The sequence below is a fragment of the Eucyclogobius newberryi genome, unplaced genomic scaffold (genome assembly GCF_026437365.1).
Source record: "Eucyclogobius newberryi isolate DKJ021-1_F unplaced genomic scaffold, fEucNew1.0.hap1 SCAF_11, whole genome shotgun sequence".
NCBI classification, from domain to species: domain Eukaryota; kingdom Metazoa; phylum Chordata; class Actinopteri; order Gobiiformes; family Gobiidae; genus Eucyclogobius; species Eucyclogobius newberryi.
In genome coordinates, this window is record NW_027315735.1 from 31,658,066 (window position 1) to 31,678,624 (window position 20,559).

The following is a 20,559-nucleotide window of genomic DNA, read 5'->3' on the forward strand; positions in this document are numbered from 1 at the left end:
TGCGGCCAAGAATTCAAAATAAAATATATTTTTGACAGCACTGACAGCTCCGCCAAAGCTTACTCGTTTCACCAAAAACACTGCTAGGCCTGGACATGTAGAGACAACAAGATAACCTGCTCCATGTCAGTTTTGACTTTTTTCAAAATACACCCAGTAATCACGTAGTTACGAGCTCCTAGACACGCCAAACAAAGGTCCCATCAAAACAGCTGGATAACATCATGAGCTTGAATACATTTAATTCCCAGCTGTCAGTGGGGCGTATGTTAATGACTGTGTGTTCTTAGGTGATGGCGCAGATCAGATGTCGCTGGAGGAACTGTCTGATCTGTGTGTGCACGTCCTGCCTCTGTGTGCTGCTGCTCTTCCTCTACGTAGCCGTCATGGTGACTCTGGCCATGAGAAAACAGACCACAGAGTCCGTTCATCTACATTACAACCTGGGAGAGGATATTGACATTGTGGTAAAAAAAAGAATTCCAGACCCGAAAGACCACTTCATCGCTCCAGGAGCCATCAAGACGGGAAAATACTCATCTACACCCAAATCATTTTGGGACAAAGGTGATAAAGTTGCATTGTGGAACCAGCTCCAAAAAGCGGTGGACCTTCAGTTCAACCCCATCCTGCGTCCGGGGGCCTCACACAGAGCCTCAGACCTCGTGGGGGCCTCTCTGCTCTCTCACTCTCTCTCTGGGCTCAGGGGCCCTGGGGGACACAGCCTCCTCACACTCCCAGAGCAGATGCAGGACTATGTGAGCTCCATGAGCAGAAGGCAGTACCCAGTGCTGTTGGAGCCCAGGGGCCAGTGTGGCGCCGGGGACACACATGAGACGGCACCTGCCCTGCTGCTCTTGGCTATCAAGACGTCGGCCCTCAACTACAGGAACAGACGGGCCATCCGGCAGAGCTGGGGCAAGGCGGGGTGGGTGTCCACACAGATGAACGGGGGCCGGGGGGCTTATGTGCGCAGGCTCTTTCTGCTGGGCACAGCGTCTTCTGACCTAAGGGACGTCTCCTCTGAACTCCTGCATCTGGAGAGCCAACATTATGGAGACCTCCTGCAGTGGGACGTGTGGGACAACTCTCTGAACGGGACAGTGAAGCAGCTGCTGTTCTGGAGCTGGTTCAGAGACACTTGTGGACACACGACCTTTGTGTTTGAGGGGGACGATGAGGTGTTTGTCAACACTCCAGCTCTGGTCTCTTTCCTACTGGAGCAGCTGCACGGGCCCCGGGCCCACAGACCCCTGCAGGACTTCATGATGGGGAATGTGGAGGTCCGAGGGCAGCCCAGCAGGAGCTCGCACTCACAGGAGTTTATCCCGGAAAGCTTCTACAGAGGCTCGTACCCATTGTACGCCAGCGGGGCGGGGCGGGTGTCGTCCGCTCTGCTGCTCGGGCGCCTGCTCCAGGTTTCTAACAGGGTGCACCTGTTCCCCATTGAGCAGGTTTACGTGGGAATGTGTATGATTCGGCTGAACGTGTCGCCCGACCATCACCCGGCCTTCTTCCCCTCTAAGTGGACTAAAGAGCAGGAGGAGGAGCCCTGTGCGGGCCGCAGAGTGCTGCTGCTGCACACACACAGCCCCACACACATGCTGCAGCTCTGGGACAGCGCCAACACTGAGCTCTGTGCCAACGCCACTGTGCCCTCACTCACCACCAGGGGCACTAAAGTCACCAATGGGATAAAAAAGCATGTGTTTTGACTCATGACATGCACTGTGGATGTTTTTGTTTATGGGAGGAGATAAGCACGGTTATTTCACTTATAAATAAATCTGTCACTATAATTTGTGAAAGGTGAATTATATAAGGAGGGGGATGCTCCTCAGTATGGCATTAAACCTATGTATCTTATTGATCAAATTACAGATGTTTTTATTGCTATGCCATTAAAATGCCATTATTCTTACGGTGAGCGGGCTCAGCTCTCCACAGATCCAACCAGGAACTTTAATGTCAAACTTTATTTTGTGCGATGTATTTTCATATATATAATGCACATACCTTGATACTAAAACTAAAAACTCAGTTCCAGTGCTACAAAACTGACTACTTTTCTTTTCAGTACAACTGACAATAATTCAACACAGAAATGAAAAGAGTTTCTTGAATATTCAGATGTAGATCAAGACAGGTTAAAAATGGTTCGGGAGAAGTTCAAATTAGTCCTGTTTATGAGATTTGTACAGTATCAGAGGTATTTATCATACATTTGATAAATACCTGGGGAAGGAGGCCCGGACCCCCTTATTCTGGCCACCCCTTGGCCGCCCCTGATTCAAAAGCCTGGAGGCGCCACTGCCGTAGCAACGGGCCAATGACACATCAGTTGGGCACTCAGCTGGCTCAAATGTATGATCAACGTCTTGGGCGATTCAGCCTTTTATCCTTCTTTGACCAGCCGTAAAACTACAACAATACAAAATGTCGTATTAGGTGAATGACCTGATCATTCTTCACACATTTACCACTATCATTGAAAACAATGCACTCTTTAAAGGTCCCATAACATGCAAAATCGACTTTTCAGAGCTTTTAACCTTCTTACATTGCTATTTGTGCTTCATATATGTACCCAGAGTGTTTTTTTGATTGATTCCTGCAGTGTTTAGCCATATTACAGACCATCTCCTTTCCTCGAATCTCCAAACTGAAGGGGGGTGTCTACAAGACCGCGTCATAATCACAGGCACGCGTCATCATCCCCCCTCACCCTCCTCCCTCTCCACCCGCCTCCCCCTCCCGCCTGTTCCAGCCTATTCCAGTGACTTCGGACCATTTATTATAATCAGAGCTGGTTGACAAGATCAAATCTGTATAATATATCTGTGAATGTGTTTAATGAATCTGGACCATAATTGCCAAAATTATCCTCAAAGTGCACCAAAATGTTGGAAAAAAGCGGTGATATTTTCAAAGATTTCTGGGGAAGGAGGCCCGGACCCCCTTATTCTGGCCACCCCTTGGCCGCCCCTGATTCAAAAGCCTGGAGGCGCCACTGCCGTAGCAACGGGCCAATGACACATCAGTTGGGCACTCAGCTGGCTCAAATGTATGAATTATACAATCCAAATAAAGACCAACAGATATTTTCACATAAACAATACAACTTAGACACAACTATTGTCCCATGGCAACAATCATTTTGCGAGGAATACAAGCTCAACACACAAACAACCGGCCATCTTGGATTTGTCATGAGGTTTGACTGAGGCTAAAACCTGTATTACTCAAGGTATGACCTAAAATGAGCAGGACAGTATTAAATATGAGTGACAGTTGTAATAGTTTTAGTATCAATTATGTCTAACAACAAAAATACTAAATAATACTAAATACTTCACCTGGTGTGTCCCTGCTGAGCCAGTGACGCCAGTCCAACCTGACACAGTGTGTTGCAAACCTCATCTTTCTCCCTTAGTGCATTAGTGAAAGGTTTCATATAAAATGCGTTTAATAAACTCACAAACACAGGTTGGGTTTCCAGAATTGTTGGGACATTACATCGAATTACATTAATTCCCTGGATAGAAGGGTCCTGGGTAAACGCACACTTGCTGGACCATAAACAGAGGGACCGACCCTCATTTAGGTCTCTGTCCCTCGTCCCACTTAGAGAATGTCCCACTGGGTTGAAGGGGCACTGACTTGACCTTTAAGAGTGTTTGTATTCATTCTTGGAACACAAAATCCTCTTTCAGGTGTTCAGTAGGTGCAGCAAACATGTAACGAGCTAATCTTTTATTATTGTGTCGACTCTGTACTTCAGTAGTCACTAACGCCGTGCAGACACTGACTGTACCTCTTGATGTCCCGAGCCGTTTCAAATGTCGTCTTCGCACAGGTCCAGTCGGCTTCAGACGAACCCATCGCAAGCCGTCGTCCTCCAGATTCGACGTGTGACGGATCGAACTCCACGTCGGGTCCTTGTTCTGTGATGCTTTGATTCGCTTCACACTTGTTTTTGTGTCACTTTTACCCCAAAACTGCACTGAGATCACGTGTTTCAGAAGCAAGTAGATGTCAAAACACAACTGTACATGATTATACTGAAAACAGTTTGTACCTAAAAATATTCCAACTGTGGATTATTAAAAACATGAGCTGCAGCAAATTAAGCAAAACATGGTGACTATGGCAAACAGAAAATTATAACTCTCCAAAACTAACAAGTTTTCGACCTCCTCGTAAGTTTAATCGGTGCTAATGCTAACACTTTAGGATAATAAACACATCATTAACATTAACTAACACTAAACACTTAATCCTAACTCTAGTAAATGACTAGTTTGTCAATGATTAATAACTATTTATAAAAAGCTTTGGATCCATGTCTTACTCTAAAGTGATACCGTGCGAATAAATGCAGCAAAGTCGGGCGTCGTTTGTCATTATGGTCTACAAATGTAACAAAGTGGCAACGACATCACGAGTTTGGGTTCAAAATGGCGGTTTGTCGCTTGAAGAATCCCAAAAAGAACAAACAAACAAACAAAGTGACGAACCCGCGATGACGGCCGATGTCAATAACACACTTGTTCGTTCGTTCAAACACCAAGCGCCGCGTGCAGATTTACTTTGTTTTTATCATTTATTTTGGTCACGACAGTGTGGTTCATCGGCGTGAAAGTGTCGGATCACCACTTTCCAAAAAAACAGAAAAGGAAAACGATTACAAAGTACAAAATATCATATATAATTGCTCCTTTGAGTCAAGAGGCTCAGTCCGGCAGATTCTTCACGTTCAAGTCATTTACGCGTTTTGGTCATTCCAGTTTGCAGCGTTCCAAAACAACAGAGAAGGAGACAATCGTCCCTCGTGTCTCTCGATCAGGGTTTGTCCTCTGCTTTCTCCTCCTCGTCTTCGTCCTCCTCGTCGCTCTCCTCGTCGCTCTCGCTGTAGTGGTAGTTGCAGCGGTTCGTGTTCACAAACAAGTCGCTCTCGTCGTCCTCGGAGTCGGAGCTGAATTCCCCTTCGTCGTCATCGTTTTTCTCCTCTTCCTCCTCCGTCTTCTTGGGCCCCGTCGAGGGTTTGTCCAGCGCCGCGGCCTGAGGGTCCGTGAACGCCCCCGGCCTGAAATCACAGCAGTGAACGACACTCAGGGCGGGTTTTGAAAAGAAGTCAAACAGGAATAAAGTGTGACGCTCAAGAACGACCACCCACTACTGTAAACGTGAAACATATAACACCGATTTAAGCACATGGATCGATGGGTATTGCAGTAATGGAAAAGTTAAATGGACACAATTCCAGCCTCTTCACAGTAACATCTTAAAGCATTATGTTTATGTCAGAATTGAGGATTATTTTTGTCCAGAGGAATTTTCTTTTTGTTATAGATATGAAGAAATAAAGTTATCAAAAAAGAAAGAAAATAAATGAAATAACTACCACAGTAAGAATACAATACAATAAATCTGTCATATCAGCTAAACTCCCAGTAAGAACATAATCTATTTTATTTAACTCAACTTAGAATGATTAAAGTTAAAATATTGCACCTTCACATGATGTATTAATATTCACATTTTTTACAATTTTACAAGTGAAGTGACTTTTGCACCATGTTGACTGTACGAGATGCTTTCACTGCAGAGTTCAGCAGTTTGAGGCTGTGTAGAGCATCATGTTATTCATGTGTTTATTGCCTGTTGTCATGACGTACCAGAGCTGTTGTTTCTGCAGATCCTGAATCTGGTCTTTGTACAAAATGGAGCTGATCTCTGCCTTCACTTTTTCCCCTTCTTCAATAGATTCCACAATCACAAAATCCCCTGCAAACGGACAACAGGCCTTTACTTAAGAGGAAGAACTCAGTTTTACTAAACAAAAAGGAACGTGGCACACACCTCTTTTGATCCAGATGTTTTTCCTGAACTTGGTGGGCATGCTCACGAGGAAGATGGCCCCATCCGCCGTCACCACTTCATGCAGATTATTCCCACGACTTCCAGTCACCTGTGAGGTCACAAATATGACAGCTTTTATGGTTTTCATATTCTCACCTAATTTGTGGGATAATGCCTTTAAATATAAACTTAAGCTTTAAAATAATACTTAAGTTCTACTCTAGGAAGAGCACAATTTACAAGCATATTTTTCTGACACTTTAAACATGAATTCAACTAAATAAAAGGTGTTCTCATGTATATTTGTCAAATCATAACTTTTGGTCCAGTGAAAAACATAGTTGCTAGGTAATAGTTATGGAATAACTCAGGAAGTAACATTATAAACAATAAATAAATGCAAAAGTGGAGTTATGTCATTTGTTGTATTATTTTTTAGGGAAATCTTAAATATAATCATACGAGGTGCGTTTTAGTTGAATAATTAAATACATATACATTGAAATAAATAAATAATAGTATTTATTTCAATATATATATATATATATATATATATATATATATATATATATATATATATATATATATATATATACACACACACACACACACACGTATATAGAAATATATAAAAGGAACTTAATAGTGAATATTGTAGAAAACATAATAGTGAATATTGTACAAAACTTAATAGTGAATATTGTAGAAAACATAGTGAATATTTAGAAAACTTAATAGTGAATATTGTAGAAAACATCGTGAATATTGTAGAAAACATAATAATAGAAAATACCTTAACGATTTGTTGATTTTCAGTCGGCGTCACGAAGTTTCCCAGAACCTCTTTAACGACATGTTTGCGCTTTGTAGCTTGAGACATTATTATCTTAAGTTATGTTTAACTCGGTTTATCCACCTGAAAAAGTAAAGGTTATTAGAGTGTAAATAGTCCAAAATCAATGCTAGGCTATTGCTATCATAACAGACAGGGCTTTAAACTCTTTTATAACGATTTACGTGACAAATCATTACCTGGTCAAATCCAAATCCAAGAAGTGACAGATTATTTGTAAATCCAGTTTGAAAGTTTGATCAAAGAATGAAGAGAATAAAAACACGTCTCAGCTTTGCCACAGCAGTAAAACCCTCGTGGAGATGAACCGGAAACACCACCGTGCGCCGCATCGACACTTCAAAATAAAAGCAGCGTATTTTATTGCTCAAGAGAAATCCATTAAAATGACAAAAATGTGGTATATTTACAAATAAATATGGATCAAATCGCACAACTCTTTTGAAATTCAAATAGCTGGGGTTCATCTGAAATCATTCAATGTTAGGGTTTTGGTTTGCTTTTACTTCATTGGTGCACAGCTCTTCTTGTTCCGCAGCGGAATTGTGGGAAATAGAGTCCCGAGTTGCATTCAAGAGCGCAAATGTAATTGACTTCATATTATGTACTGTAATCATGGATCTAAACTTTATAGCCTTTGTATCAGTTTTCCATTCTGTCATTTAAAGTATCCACGGTCTTCAGAATGATGAAAAATTAGGACCGTTGCCATAGCGATAAAGGCATTTAAAATGTAATATTGTAGTTTCTGAATGGAAAAAAGTCCTTAAACTGTTGCATACAGTATAATATAGCATAGTATAATATAATATAACATAATATAATATAATACAGGAAGCTGAGGCTCATTAACTGGCACGTCAATATTTGGTTGTAGTCGGTTTGATGATAATAACATTTCAAACGTCAGTTCTCAAACGATCCATTATTCCTGCTGTAGTAACCAACCATAAAAAGGAAGATGTTTTGCCCATAAATACAGACATCAAAATAATGTAATGCTGTAGGTTCACATCACTTTCTTGAATAAATGTTCAATGCAAATAAACAAAGAATACTTCAATTGAATTTAACGTTTTTATTCAACCTTCAGAGCAGTGCCAACTTTGTCTTGACATAATTCATTTCAATGTGCACTTTGATAAAACCTTTAAGATAAGATAAGATAATCCTTTATTGTCCCACATGCTTTGAAAATAAAACACACCCGCACTCAAACACGTTCCAGCAATTAGTTTCAAAAGTGACACATGCCTTGGCAGAAGTAAAATATTGTCTTCCAAAAGCTACAGGTAAAATATTGCATTAAAACACAGGATTCATCATGAGTCATTTTAAAACAGACTAAAAATACAGCAGATGTTTGACACTTTTCACTTGCTCGTGATCAAATCCGGGCTAAAATATGTGGTAACACTGACAGTCGGCGAGGTACACGGGGGAAATATAGAGTTATGTTTACGGGGACATCAGTAGCGTCGACATTAAAGGTGCTGGTCTCTGGTGTATGTTGATGACGTGACGTGCTCTAGTTGACCACAGCGGAAGAAGCCATTTTGTTTATCCCACAGGCGTTGGACCCTCTGTACAGGTTGTAGTAACCCTGGAGCAAGCACAGTTAAAGGGGAGGAGCATGTGAGATCTTATGGCTCATTTACAGGAGTCGAGGGAAAAATAGTGTTTCTTGAAATGAGGAACGACATTGAAGCAATATCGCAGCAGTACAAAACAATACACCAATTACACAACTTCAGAGGTAAATTTAAAAACATTCCTTCTGTAGTGTGACAGTATATTGCTGGTTTAAAACTGTGCATTACGCAATTAGTAAACAGCAGAAAACAGACTCTACAGCGATTAGGTCTTCGATTAGTCCACTTACATTTGGACTTTTAAAATGCATTATCAACAGAATAAAGGTTGAACTATGACTGAAGGCTTCCAGGTAGGGAATATTTACAGATAAAGTGTATTAATGATGGAAATTTGGACATTTGGATGTGATATTCCGCTGTCTTTGTCATAAAAAAAGGTCTTTGTGTACATGTTGTAGAGTCTGTACAGTCCAGACAACGATTACGATGATCAAAGTACAACTATGATTACGAGTCTAAACTGTTTCCACGGAGCTGCAGGACCAGCGTCATGACACATTTTCTTACCTGCTCGCCGTAATCCTCTCCCCAGCTGTTTTTGATGGCCCAGAACGGCACACCGTTGCCTTGGTAAAACAATCACATGCGGTAAGTGAAAAGGTTTATAATGTCCCGAGGTACGACCGCATCTTAAGGGACAGTTTATGTACAGGGACTTACGGTTTCCATAGCCAACCATGAGCACGGCGTGGTCGATCATCCAGGGGTTACAGAAGATTTTCAGCGGGTGCGAAATTCCCCTTCGATAAAACTGCGAACATTTGAACAGTAAAGACACATGTGCACAGTAAAGACACATGTGAACAGTAAAGACACATTCGAACAGTAAAGACACATGTGAACAGTAAAGACACATGTGAACAGTAAAGACACATTCGAACAGTAAAGACACATGTGAACAGTAAAGACACATTCGAACAGTAAAGACACATGTGAACAGTAAAGACACATGTGAACAGTAAAGACACATTCGAACAGTAAAGACACATGTGAACAGTAAAGACACATGTGAACAGTAAAGACACATGTGAACAGTAAAGACACATGTGAACAGTAAAGACACATTTGAACAGTAAAGACACATGTGAACAGTAAAGACACATGTGAACAGTAAAGACACATGTGAACAGTAAAGACACATGTGAACAGTAAAGACACATTCGAACAGTAAAGACACATGTGAACAGTAAAGACACATGTGAACAGTAAAGACACATGTGAACAGTAAAGACACATGTGAACAGTAAAGACACATGTGAACAGTAAAGACACATGTGAACAGTAAAGACACATTCGAACAGTAAAGACACATGTGAACAGTAAAGACACATGTGAACAGTAAAGACACATGTGAACAGTAAAGACACATTTGAACAGTAAAGACACATGTGAACAGTAAAGACACATGTGAACAGTAAAGACACATGTGAACAGTAAAGACACATGTGAACAGTAAAGACACATGTGAACAGTAAAGACACATTTGAACAGTAAAGACACATGTGAACAGTAAAGACACATGTGAACAGTAAAGACACATTCGAACAGTAAAGACACATGTGAACAGTAAAGACACATTCGAACAGTAAAGACACATGTGAACAGTAAAGACACATGTGAACAGTAAAGACACATGTGAACAGTAAAGACACATGTGAACAGTAAAGACACATTTGAACAGTAAAGACACATGTGAACAGTAAAGACACATGTGAACAGTAAAGACACATTCGAACAGTAAAGACACATTCGAACAGTAAAGACACATGTGAACAGTAAAGACACATGTGAACAGTAAAGACACATGTGAACAGTAAAGACACATTCGAACAGTAAAGACACATGTGAACAGTAAAGACACATGTGAACAGTAAAGACACATTTGAACAGTAAAGACACATGTGAACAGTAAAGACACATGTGAACAGTAAAGACACATTCGAACAGTAAAGACACATGTGAACAGTAAAGACACATGTGAACAGTAAAGACACATGTGAACAGTAAAGACACATGTGAACAGTAAAGACACATGTGAACAGTAAAGACACATGTGAACAGTAAAGACACATGTGAACAGTAAAGACACATGTGAACAGTAAAGACACATTCGAACAGTAAAGACACATTCGAACAGTAAAGACACATGTGAACAGTAAAGACACATGTGAACAGTAAAGACACATGTGAACAGTAAAGACACATGTGAACAGTAAAGACACATGTGAACAGTAAAGACACATTCGAACAGTAAAGACACATGTGAACAGTAAAGACACATGTGAACAGTAAAGACACATGTGAACAGTAAAGACACATGTGAACAGTAAAGACACATGTGAACAGTAAAGACACATGTGAACAGTAAAGACACATGTGAACAGTAAAGACACATGTGAACAGTAAAGACACATGTGAACAGTAAAGACACATGTGAACAGTAAAGACACATGTGAACAGTAAAGACACATTCGAACAGTAAAGACACATGTGAACAGTAAAGACACATGTGAACAGTAAAGACACATGTGAACAGTAAAGACACATGTGAACAGTAAAGACACATGTGAGCGATGTAAGAGCGTCTCTACCAGAGGACAAACGGACTCACCTGCATCGCGAACGCATTCAGAGCCACGGAAACGGGTCCGTGTTCGGCCAGCCAGGCGGCGATTTCTGAAGGATAAAAGACAAAAGCGCTTTGGTACTCAGAAGAAGACCGACCAGGTTCCAAACTGCGCCGGTGACTTTGACGAACCTTTCTCGTCCTTCGCGATCTCCACGGAGCTGTTGATGTAGGCGGCCACTTTCAGGGCGGTGAAGTCGCACTTCTGCTTGTGTCCGGTGTAGGAGTAATCGCTCTCCGTCTCGAGACCGCCTGAAAGCAGAACGCGACGGGGTTTAAGCGTTTCCTCAGACCGGAGTGCGGCACATGGATTCCTAAAACAGCTTCTCCAAAGATCAGAGTACTTTCCACTCCACCGTGTGAAGGGTTAAGGGCCTGGAGCGACTTACACGCCGACTGCAGAGGACAAACTCTTAAACTGAGAGAGATTAAATGTGAGGACGGAAGCAGAATGTGGAGCTAGAACTCAAATAACCAGAACAAAACAAAAACAATAAAAATACAGATATTCTAAAAGCCTCTGTTGTATTGTTGTTGCACGTTACATCTTTTATATCACGAGTATTTTGTGTACATAGTAATATTTTGTGTACATCGTTACATTTTGTGTACGTAGTAATATTCGTTACATTTTGTGTACATAGTAATATTTTGTGTACATCGTTACATTTTGTGTACATTGTTATATTTTCTGTACATAGTAATATTTTGTGTACATCGTTACATTTTGTGTACGTAGTAATATTTTCTGTACATAGTAATATTTTGTGTACATAGTAATATTTTGAGTGCATAGTAATATTTTGTGTACATAGTAATATTTTGTGTACATAGTAATATTTTGTGTACATAGTAATATTTTGTGTACATACTAAGCCTATTTTTATTTTCATCCTACAGTAAATTTAAATAGTTTTTCTTTCATTCGTGCCCTTTTTTATTTTAAATATGTTGTTTTATCATTGCTCAGCGTTTTATGTTGCACCGAATCACCAAAGCAAGTTCCTATGTTTGTGAATCTTGTTCCTATGGCAACGGCAATAAACCTTTTCTGATTCTGATTGTGAAAAGCACCGTCGCCGTGGACAACGTCTTACCCAGCTTCTCGATGGCTTCATAGGCGTTAGAAGGCAGCCCTCCTCTGCAGGCCTGGTCCAGCCCATCACAGTCCACCAGCTCTGCAAAACATACACGCATCACCATGTTTTAAAAAGAAAAACGCTAAACAAAGACACGCAGTACAACATGTCCGGTTCCTGTGGCCTCCCGGTTCCTGTGGCGTCCCGGTTCCTGTGGCGTCCCGGTTCCTGTGGCGTCCCGGTTCCTGTGGCGTACCTTGTTCGGAGAGCGTGATCAGGGAACCGTTCTTGAGGAACCACTGTCCCTCGATGTTCCCGATGACGGAAAAGGCCCAGCAGGAGCCGCAAGCGCCCTGCGTCAGTCACACGGGGAAACAACAGACGTTCTGTGAGTTTAAACCGCCTCACTTCTCCAGCAGAGGGCGCACCGACTGCTCGCCTCTGTGGAGATGTCACTGCTATGTCTGGAATTCTTATATTATTGTCAATGTTGTTTTGAAAATCGGCACCATTTTCTACAGTAAAAACATTTTTTACTAAAAAATCTGATTAAAAATAAAAATTTAAATAGCGTGATGTTGTAAACTTTCAAATGAGGATATAAGTTGATGGATTTTACTGTGACTGATAATTTACTCTTTATAAGCACAGTATGTAACTTTTTTTTTTTTTATTTGTGTTGGTTTTATTGTTTTATTATGATGTAAATATGTATTGGTGGGGAAAAAAACCTCCTGCTGCTCGTTTCCATGGATTTATCTGCATGGAAAGTGTTCAGAAGTGACGTTTTAACTTTCTGTTTCCATGGAATTATGCAGGTGACGTTCAACCTCCAGAAAGTTACATACTGCGTCTTTAAAAAGCAGTTAAGCCAAAAAGAAAATATTCGCCTTAAAACTGACATAAATGAGTGAAATTATTGTTTGACCCCAAAGAGTGCGTTGTAAAAAGCAGCACTTTGTAACAAAATTAAACCACTGTGCGCTGTCTGCGGCTAAAAATAATACTTTTGAATTCTTGTCAACAAGGAAGTGAGAGCCGAAAGCAGCGCTCTGATTGGCCGTGCTCGAGTGGTCCACCCGGGCTTCACTTTGTGTCTAAAAAACGTTGTTCTAAAGCCGCGCGCTCGCCTGAAAATGACTGCGTGTGAATACGACGGGTCCGTGAGCGCTACAGGCGAGTTAAGAGAGATTTAAATAGCCACTTCCTCCTTTTTGCAGTTTGACACTCAAGTCGAGCGCCGCAGCTTTGAGATCGCCCTGAAACCGGAGCGTTAAAGGGCAAAAAAACATATGCGAGACCTGGTTCTTGACCGGACTGACGGCCCCGTGCTCCCTCCAGTCCCAGCTGTCGGGCGCGGGCTGAGCTGCAGGGGGCGCCATCTTCATCTGCCTGTGCTGCGTCCACTGGCTGAGCATCGGGTTCAGATACACGGAACGAAACTCCTCCACTGGACACATGGTAAAAACAATCAGACGGTTTGTTGTTGAATTGAGCTGAACCCTCACGTGGGTGCGAGCGTTACCGGTCAGATCGCTGAACTTGGTCACTCCGTACTCGGCCGAGCCCTGGTCCAGAGACTGAAGCTTCTCCGCCGTTTTCAGGTTTTTGTGGAAGATTTTCAAACGGCGGTCGACCTCTGCCAAAAAAAAATAAGAATATTAATAATTTATAATAGTTTAAATAACAAACTTCTTTTACTGTCATGTGTTTTATTCACTCCTTAGTCATTCAAAAAGCCTTCATAAATATGCAAGTAAATATGACTATTTTCATTATCATTATTGTTGATCATTATCTTCAACTATTCACTACTGTAGACGTGGGCTATATTATTATTATCATGTCATTATTGTAATATTGAGAATGTTGTTTTTGAGATATAATAATTGAAAATGATAATAGTAATAATGATAATAATAATAACAATTATAATAATAAAAAAACTATACTAATATAAAAACTATAATAAAAAACTATTTAAAAACAGTGCAAAAATAGATAATTAAAATTAAATCAACACATTAATATTGTAAACTTTTAAACAAGGGTATACTGCAATATTTCTGCTTTTTTAACTCAATTTTTCACGTTTGTCTGATGCTTAAACCTCAATAATACATTTACAGAAAATATTGTTTTATTGTTGTTATACGGAGTTCATTTATGTCACATGACACGTTTTAATAGTGGGCCGTGCATTATTTCCTGTCATAACTAATATTTTCAGTCATTGCGTTCCTGTGTAGAACCAGATTATTTGAACACTTGAGTGACAGACCTTCCTGTGAGCTGTAGTCTCTGTTGTATTTCACCATGAACTCTTTGAACTGGCCCAGCAGCTTCACAGACTCCACCTTAAAAACACATAAATACCATGGTAACATTAAACAAGACAACTCCCTCATAAACAAGACAACTCCCTCAGACTTCTGATGTGGAACATGCAGCAAAATGAGTCACGATGTGTGGAGCGCAAAGACAAAGTGGTTCAATGTCTAAATCATGTTTTCATAAAGGCGACAGAAAGTGTTAATAATCTGCAGCTTGTGGTGTTTTTAGAGCCTCGATCTGATCGGCAGAAGAGCAGGAGAAGGGCTATGGGTGACTCTGGAGCAGGGGAGGAGCGGGGGAGGGGCAGGGGAGGGGCAGGGGAGGAGCGGAGCGGAGCAGAGGAGGAGCAGGGGAGGAGCGGGGGAGGGGCAGGGGAGGAGCGGGGCGGAGCAGAGGAGGAGCAGGGGAGGAGCGGGGGAGGGGCAGGGGAGGAGCGGGGCGGAGCAGAGGAGGAGCAGGGGCGGAGCGGGGGAGGGGCAGGGGAGGAGCGGGGCGGAGCAGAGGAGGAGCAGGGGAGGAGCGGGGGAGGGGCAGGGGAGGAGCGGGGCGGAGCAGAGGAGGAGCAGGGGCGGAGCGGGGGAGGAGCAGGGGAGGAGCGGAGCAGAGGAGTAGCAGGGGAGGAGCAGGGGCGGAGCGGGGGAGGAGCAGGGGAGGAGCGGAGCAGAGGAGGAGCAGGGGAGGAGCGGGGGAGGGGCAGGGGAGGAGCGGGGCGGAGCAGAGGAGGAGCAGGGGAGGAGCGGGGGAGGGGCAGGGGAGGAGCAGGGGAGGAGCAGGGGAGGAGCGGGGGAGGAGCGGGGGAGGAGCAGGTGAGGAGCAGGGGAGGAGCGGGGGAGGGGCAGGGGAGGAGCAGGGGAGGAGCAGGGGAGGAGCGGGGGAGGAGCGGGGGAGGAGCAGGTGAGGAGCAGGGGAGGAGCGGGGGAGGGGCAGGGGAGGAGCAGGGGAGGAGCAGGGGAGGAGCGGGGGAGGAGCGGGGGAGGAGCAGGTGAGGAGCAGGGGAGGAGCGGGGGAGGAGCGGGGCGGAGCAGAGGAGGAGCAGGGGAGGAGCGGGTCAGGGGCAGGGGAGGACCGGGGCGGAGCAGGTGAGGAGCGGGTGAGGAGCGGGGGAGGAGCGGGGGAGGAGCGGGGGAGGAGCGGGGGCCTAGGGGCGGGGCAGGGGAGGAGCAGGGGCAGAGCAGTGAAATGTAGGGCCTATGGGGCCCTGAAAATAAACATAATGAGTAATGAGTTGCTAATAATATTATATCTAAAATGCACCAGAATACAGCAAATCTAATGATTTTTGTTGAGGACTTCTTGGTTGAGAGAACCCACAGATCCCACTTAGGATTGTGATCTCTGCAATATTTACAAAAGGATTTATAATAATAACATCAGAAATAGGCAAGGCAAGTTTATTTGTCGAGCAAATTTCATACACAAGGCAATTCAAAGTGCTTCACACTACAGGGAAAATGCATTCAAATCAGAAATAGTCCCCTTATGAGGGCCCCTACACGGCTGGCAGTGGCCCTGACCTCTCGTTCTGGTTGATCTTTAGCTTTAGACCTGGATGAGTGTTTCTACGGCCCACATTTACGGCCCACATGTCCCTTCCCTTTGTTGTCATTGTCACATGTAAATTAGTTTCGCATTTATCCCTGGATGGCTTTGACATTTTGTTCATTAAGTATTATTCTGGAGCTCTTTTGCACGTCTTGGTTAGTTAAACGCCTCATGACGACAGCCGTACCTCTTCCGCTTGAACAGTCGAGTCCTGGATCCCGTTGGTTTCTTCAATTTCAGGATCCACTGTGGAAACAAGAGCACAATCATCTGTAATTCATTTGTACAGATCTGTTATAGACGGACACAATTCAGCAAAAGTGCAATAACGATGATATAGTTTCAAACGGATTCAAACTAATGTGAAAGAAAATGTGACAAAACCATCTCTAAAACGGTTAGAATATTCTACAGCGTTTCATCGAGATTGGGCAAAGATAATTATGGATCGTTCTGGATTAATGTAATACGAGAACAGACCATGTTTCTTATGTGATTGATACAGAAATACTACATTAAAGTGCAAATATTACAATAAAACACGACAAGCCTTTACATTATTTGGTAAGTTTGCTCTAAACGTTTGTCGTTATCTTCTAATATCTAATGGAGCTCAGTGGTCCCGCCCACTTCGAAGGCCGTCCGGGTTCAAGACGTGAACTTTCAATCGATTTTCTCCATAAACCTCTCTGAAAACTGGAGGTATAAAAGGATAAACCGCTGTTTTCAGACTAAAAAAACGATACATTAACTCAAAAAAGTGCTAGAAATAATTCATATTTCTCTTGTTTTTAGTATATTTTGACAGCCTTTAAGTAAGATTGCCAATGGAACAAGCATAAAAGCAATAAGAAAAAGACAAGCGTTTTCTCACTCAAAATGAGACAAAAATGCTACTACCGTATTTTCCGGACTATAAGTTGCACCTTTTTTCATAGTTTTGGGCCGGGTTTGACTTATACTTATATTTATACTTATACTCCGGAGCAACTTATGTGATATTATTTGTTATTTTCACACTTGCAACCGCATTTCATACTCCAGTGACTTATATATGTTTTTTTTCATCTCTATTATGCATTTTTTGGCTGGTGCGACTTATACTCCGGAAAATACGGTACATTCACTGGAATAATGACCATCTAAAATAAGAGATGTTAAAAAGTGCTTGAAATAAGTCATATTTATCTTGTTTTTAGTATATTTTGACAGCCTTTAAGTGAGATTACCAATGGAACAAGCATAAAATATCGTGTTTTCTTTACTTAAAATAAGAAAAAGACAAGCGTTTTCTCACTTGAAATGAGATAAAAACTACAACTCCTGAAATAATGACAAAACTAACTTGTTCTATTGGCAAACTTATTTCAAGAAAGTCAAAATATACTAATATCAAGACAAATATGACTTAATTCGATCACTTTTTGACTTGTTGCCTTATTTAAGATTGCATATTTTCCGGTGTTGATGAAATGTTTGGAGAAATTGGCGGTTTTCTCAACTTCACGAGCAGTTTCTAAACATTGAAACTGTTGCTATGCTTTAGTCTCGACGTCTCAAACCGTTGGACTCACGTTTGGGCTCGCACTTCTGTTTGAGCAGAGTGGAGCTGCCCTGCCACGGGACGTCCCACACCTGGAATAGGCAAACCTCCGTCTGGAAACACAAACCACACGTGAGGAAAGAACGGCCCGACGTACCGACACGAACGTCAACACTGCGTCCACGGCGACAAGGAGACGACAAAGGAACAGCTCTGTTTGGAAGAGAGGCCTCCGTTTGATAAAGTGCTGAATGTTACCACACGTTGTGAATGAGTGAATCCATCATTATGACTCTTCAGGCCACAAAATAAGTCTTAAGAACTAAAAAACATATGTAACTGGGATGATTTTACAAAGAATCTACACTTCAAGACGTAAACCTGGATGTAAAGTGCTTCTTTGTCAGTTTGTGTCACATTAACTTTACTTTGAGTTCATAAAGCTGGCCACAAATGAAGGATTTGGTGGTTCACGGAGTCAATCGTTTTGAATAATTCTGTGAAAAACCTTATATTTCTTTACACAAAAAAAGTAACACAAAAGAAAATGTTAAATTGTGACTTTCCTCAAGTGTAATTATTAAAATATAATGAAGATTCCACTAGATCCGAACACACAGCTACATTATTATAGTTAAGTTATATCAATACTGTCATTATGAACTTAGGCCCTAAACAGGTTAGTACATTTATAGTATGTTAGCTTTAGCTTAGATCAGGGATGTCCAAACTACGGCCCAGGGGCCAAATGTTGCCCTCAGACCAAGCCCTCTGGTTTCCCCTTAAGTTAGTCCAAACAACAAGTACTTTTTACTGTAAAATTGGACAAATTCAAGCATTTAGATGTCATACCGACCTAATATTAATGTTCCAAGTCTTATTAAAGATGTGGAGGCATCAAAACTATGTCAAATGCAACATTTCCAATGATTAATTTTGTCATTTGACAAATTCGACATTGTCGGGTCGTCTGTGGCCCTCTGCTCCGTGTGAGTTTCAAAATGCGGCCCTCTGTGAAAAAGGTTAGGACACCCCTGACTCAGAGACAAAAGACTTTTATAAACACTTAGATGTCTCCAGGTGAAGTAAATGTCTGAACATGCTGCTGTCATTATCCATCCTTTGTGTTCGTTAATTATAGATTTATTAGCGAGACTCGGCTAATGTGTACAATGGATCAACAATCCTTTAGTATGTGAGTAACTTTATGAAATCAAACATTCTGAACGATAAAGTTACGTTAATATGACATCAACTTTTTCATAGATCAAATTGGTTATGAATTGCTTCAGAAATGTTTTAGTTTTTAGTTGTGTGAGCGAAATAACTTCCATCATCTGCATAAGCTTGATGTCCGCACACGACAGCAGCAGCAGCATTTCTCTTTCTGCAGAGACTTTGGAAATGCTGTAAAAGGGTTAAATCGTGTCACAAGATCCGGAGCGAGTCGACGTGTTGAGCAAACGGGACGAGGCTGTTGACATTCCACTTCCTCGTTCAGCTCGGATCTGGTCCAGACTCCAACCCTCCCCCCCACAACACTCACAAAACTCACAGATAAAACTTAAATAAAGCAGTGAACCTTGAGTCTGTGCGGCTCTGGGTCGAAGTCACATGACCGGAGCGCCGCCGACTTCTTGCACTGCGTGTTACTGAGCTCCACCGTGAGGGAGTAACGGACGCCCTTCACCACCTGCACAACAAACACACACGTCACTTATATAGAGTCACTTTAGAGTCACTTTAGAGTCACTTTAGAGTCACTGTATCCCAGAACAGTCGCTCTTTCATTTGGTGGTGTTCATACATACATTTTTACTTTCCTAAAATCAGAGCAATGCATGACAGTATTTGAGTTCGCACAGTTTAGGCTTCAAACTTCACAGAATTAAAGAGAATAAGAGAAAACACAGCTCTAATTGTGAGTTTATTACATTTTTCTTTAGCTCATTTGTGATTCACGCGTAGAATATAAATTGAAAAAATATGAGCTTTATACAGTAATTTTGTATAAAGACTTGAAAGGACAAGTGGACTTCACTGTGACCGGCGGTCAAGACTCTGAGCTTTAGACTTGAAACTGTTCTGTTCCTTGTTTTATCTGCTCTCTGAGCTTTCAAAAATATTATTATTTGTTTGTGTTATGATTTTAATGCAGATTTTGTCCAGTTTTGTTTGGAATTACCTTTTAGTACAAATTGTGCTCCACAAATAAACTTGCATTTCTTTGCTTGAGACTTGCAAAACAAAGACATTGACCCCACCTCTGTCAGAAATGTAGCATTGAGTTAACAAGGGCCTATTTTCAACTACAAAAGCTGGTGTTGTTTGGCCCCTGAACGCATCAGTCACTGTCCCGTGACCAGGGTCTTTATGAAGCCCTGTCATCACGAGATGAAGCCTTAAATACTTGTAAATATAGATCTAGTTGTAATAAATGCTTATAAATATAGATATAGTAGTAGTAAATGCTTATAAATATAGATATAGTAGTAGTAAATGCTTTATACAGCGCGTGCTGGTGTAAATGACCTGTTTGGTGGCGGAGATGAGCCTGCTGACTCGGCGCAGATGCATCGCGTTGGAGCCGCGGTTGTAGCGCTCTTCTGCGAACTGCAGCGCTCTCCTGAGGCCGGGGTCCGACTCCTGCAGCCGGACAGCGGATCCAGGGGCCGGCTCCGGGTCCTGGGCCCGGGCGAGAGGCGAGGAGCCCGCGGGAGGGACGAACAGAGGCCGCTGGATGTCTAAACCCAGCGACACGGACACAAACAAGAACAGAAGCGGATTAACGCGCAGCGCCGCCGCCATTTCGGCTCTGGCCGCGGGGATACTGTGAAAGAGAAGTTTGTTTGGAGACGACGCGATGACAGAAGCTCGAGCGGCTGGTGTCGTTGTGTCGTTGTGTCGCGGTGTCGTGTCGTTGTGTCACTGCGGTGTCGTTGTGTTGTGTTGTCAAACAAACGCAGACGGGGCGGAGACAGGAAGACGCGTTCAGGAACCTCTGGGAAAAGGGGAACAGCGCAGTCATTACGCACTGCAAATGTCTAATTACTGCGAAAAGACTT

At 42.4% G+C, this 20,559-nt stretch overlaps 3 protein-coding genes across 3 annotated transcripts; 1 reads left to right on the plus strand and 2 right to left on the minus strand.

The window, feature by feature from the left end:
* The first annotated feature begins 263 nt into the window (after nt 1–263).
* LOC140347488 (N-acetyllactosaminide beta-1,3-N-acetylglucosaminyltransferase 4-like) lies at nt 264–1,730 on the plus strand. Its single transcript, XM_072433928.1, has one exon. The coding sequence runs from the start codon at nt 294–296 to the stop codon at nt 1,713–1,715; it is 1,422 nt and encodes a 473-aa protein (XP_072290029.1). The 5' UTR covers nt 264–293; the 3' UTR covers nt 1,716–1,730.
* A 3,049-nt stretch (nt 1,731–4,779) lies between these two features.
* eif1ad (eukaryotic translation initiation factor 1A domain containing) lies at nt 4,780–6,778 on the minus strand. The gene is made up of 4 exons (XM_072439914.1): nt 6,656–6,778; nt 5,863–5,971; nt 5,679–5,787; nt 4,780–5,086 (listed from the first exon to the last, which is right to left on the minus strand). Exons 1-4 carry the CDS (start codon nt 6,740–6,742, stop codon nt 4,843–4,845), a joined length of 549 nt encoding a protein of 182 aa, XP_072296015.1. The 5' UTR covers nt 6,743–6,778; the 3' UTR covers nt 4,780–4,842.
* A 1,451-nt stretch (nt 6,779–8,229) lies between these two features.
* Nucleotides 8,230–20,395, minus strand: ctsf (cathepsin F). The gene is made up of 14 exons (XM_072439911.1): nt 20,027–20,395; nt 19,077–19,187; nt 17,526–17,607; nt 16,139–16,197; nt 14,357–14,432; nt 13,601–13,714; nt 13,377–13,525; nt 12,332–12,428; nt 12,094–12,174; nt 11,129–11,248; nt 10,982–11,046; nt 9,031–9,121; nt 8,878–8,936; nt 8,230–8,318 (listed from the first exon to the last, which is right to left on the minus strand). Exons 1-14 carry the CDS (start codon nt 20,300–20,302, stop codon nt 8,244–8,246), a joined length of 1,455 nt encoding a protein of 484 aa, XP_072296012.1. The 5' UTR covers nt 20,303–20,395; the 3' UTR covers nt 8,230–8,243.
* Between the last annotated feature and the right edge of the window lie 164 nt (nt 20,396–20,559).

Coding starts and splice junctions, on each gene's coding strand:
- LOC140347488 (XM_072433928.1), top strand. CDS start 294: ATGGCGCAGATCAGATGTCGCTGGAGGAACTGTCTGATCTGTGTGTGC.
- ctsf (XM_072439911.1), bottom strand. CDS start 20,302: ATGGCGGCGGCGCTGCGCGTTAATCCGCTTCTGTTCTTGTTTGTGTCC. Junction 13,526..13,600: donor CAAGTTCAGCGATCTGACCG/GTAACGCTCGCA, acceptor CCATGTGTCCAG/TGGAGGAGTTTCGTTCCGTG. Junction 8,319..8,877: donor GAGAGGATTACGGCGAGCAG/GTAAGAAAATGT, acceptor TGCTTGCTCCAG/GGTTACTACAACCTGTACAG.
- eif1ad (XM_072439914.1), bottom strand. CDS start 6,742: ATGTCTCAAGCTACAAAGCGCAAACATGTCGTTAAAGAGGTTCTGGGA. Junction 5,788..5,862: donor AAACATCTGGATCAAAAGAG/GTGTGTGCCACG, acceptor GTCCGTTTGCAG/GGGATTTTGTGATTGTGGAA. Junction 5,087..5,678: donor CTGCAGAAACAACAGCTCTG/GTACGTCATGAC, acceptor CTGTGATTTCAG/GCCGGGGGCGTTCACGGACC.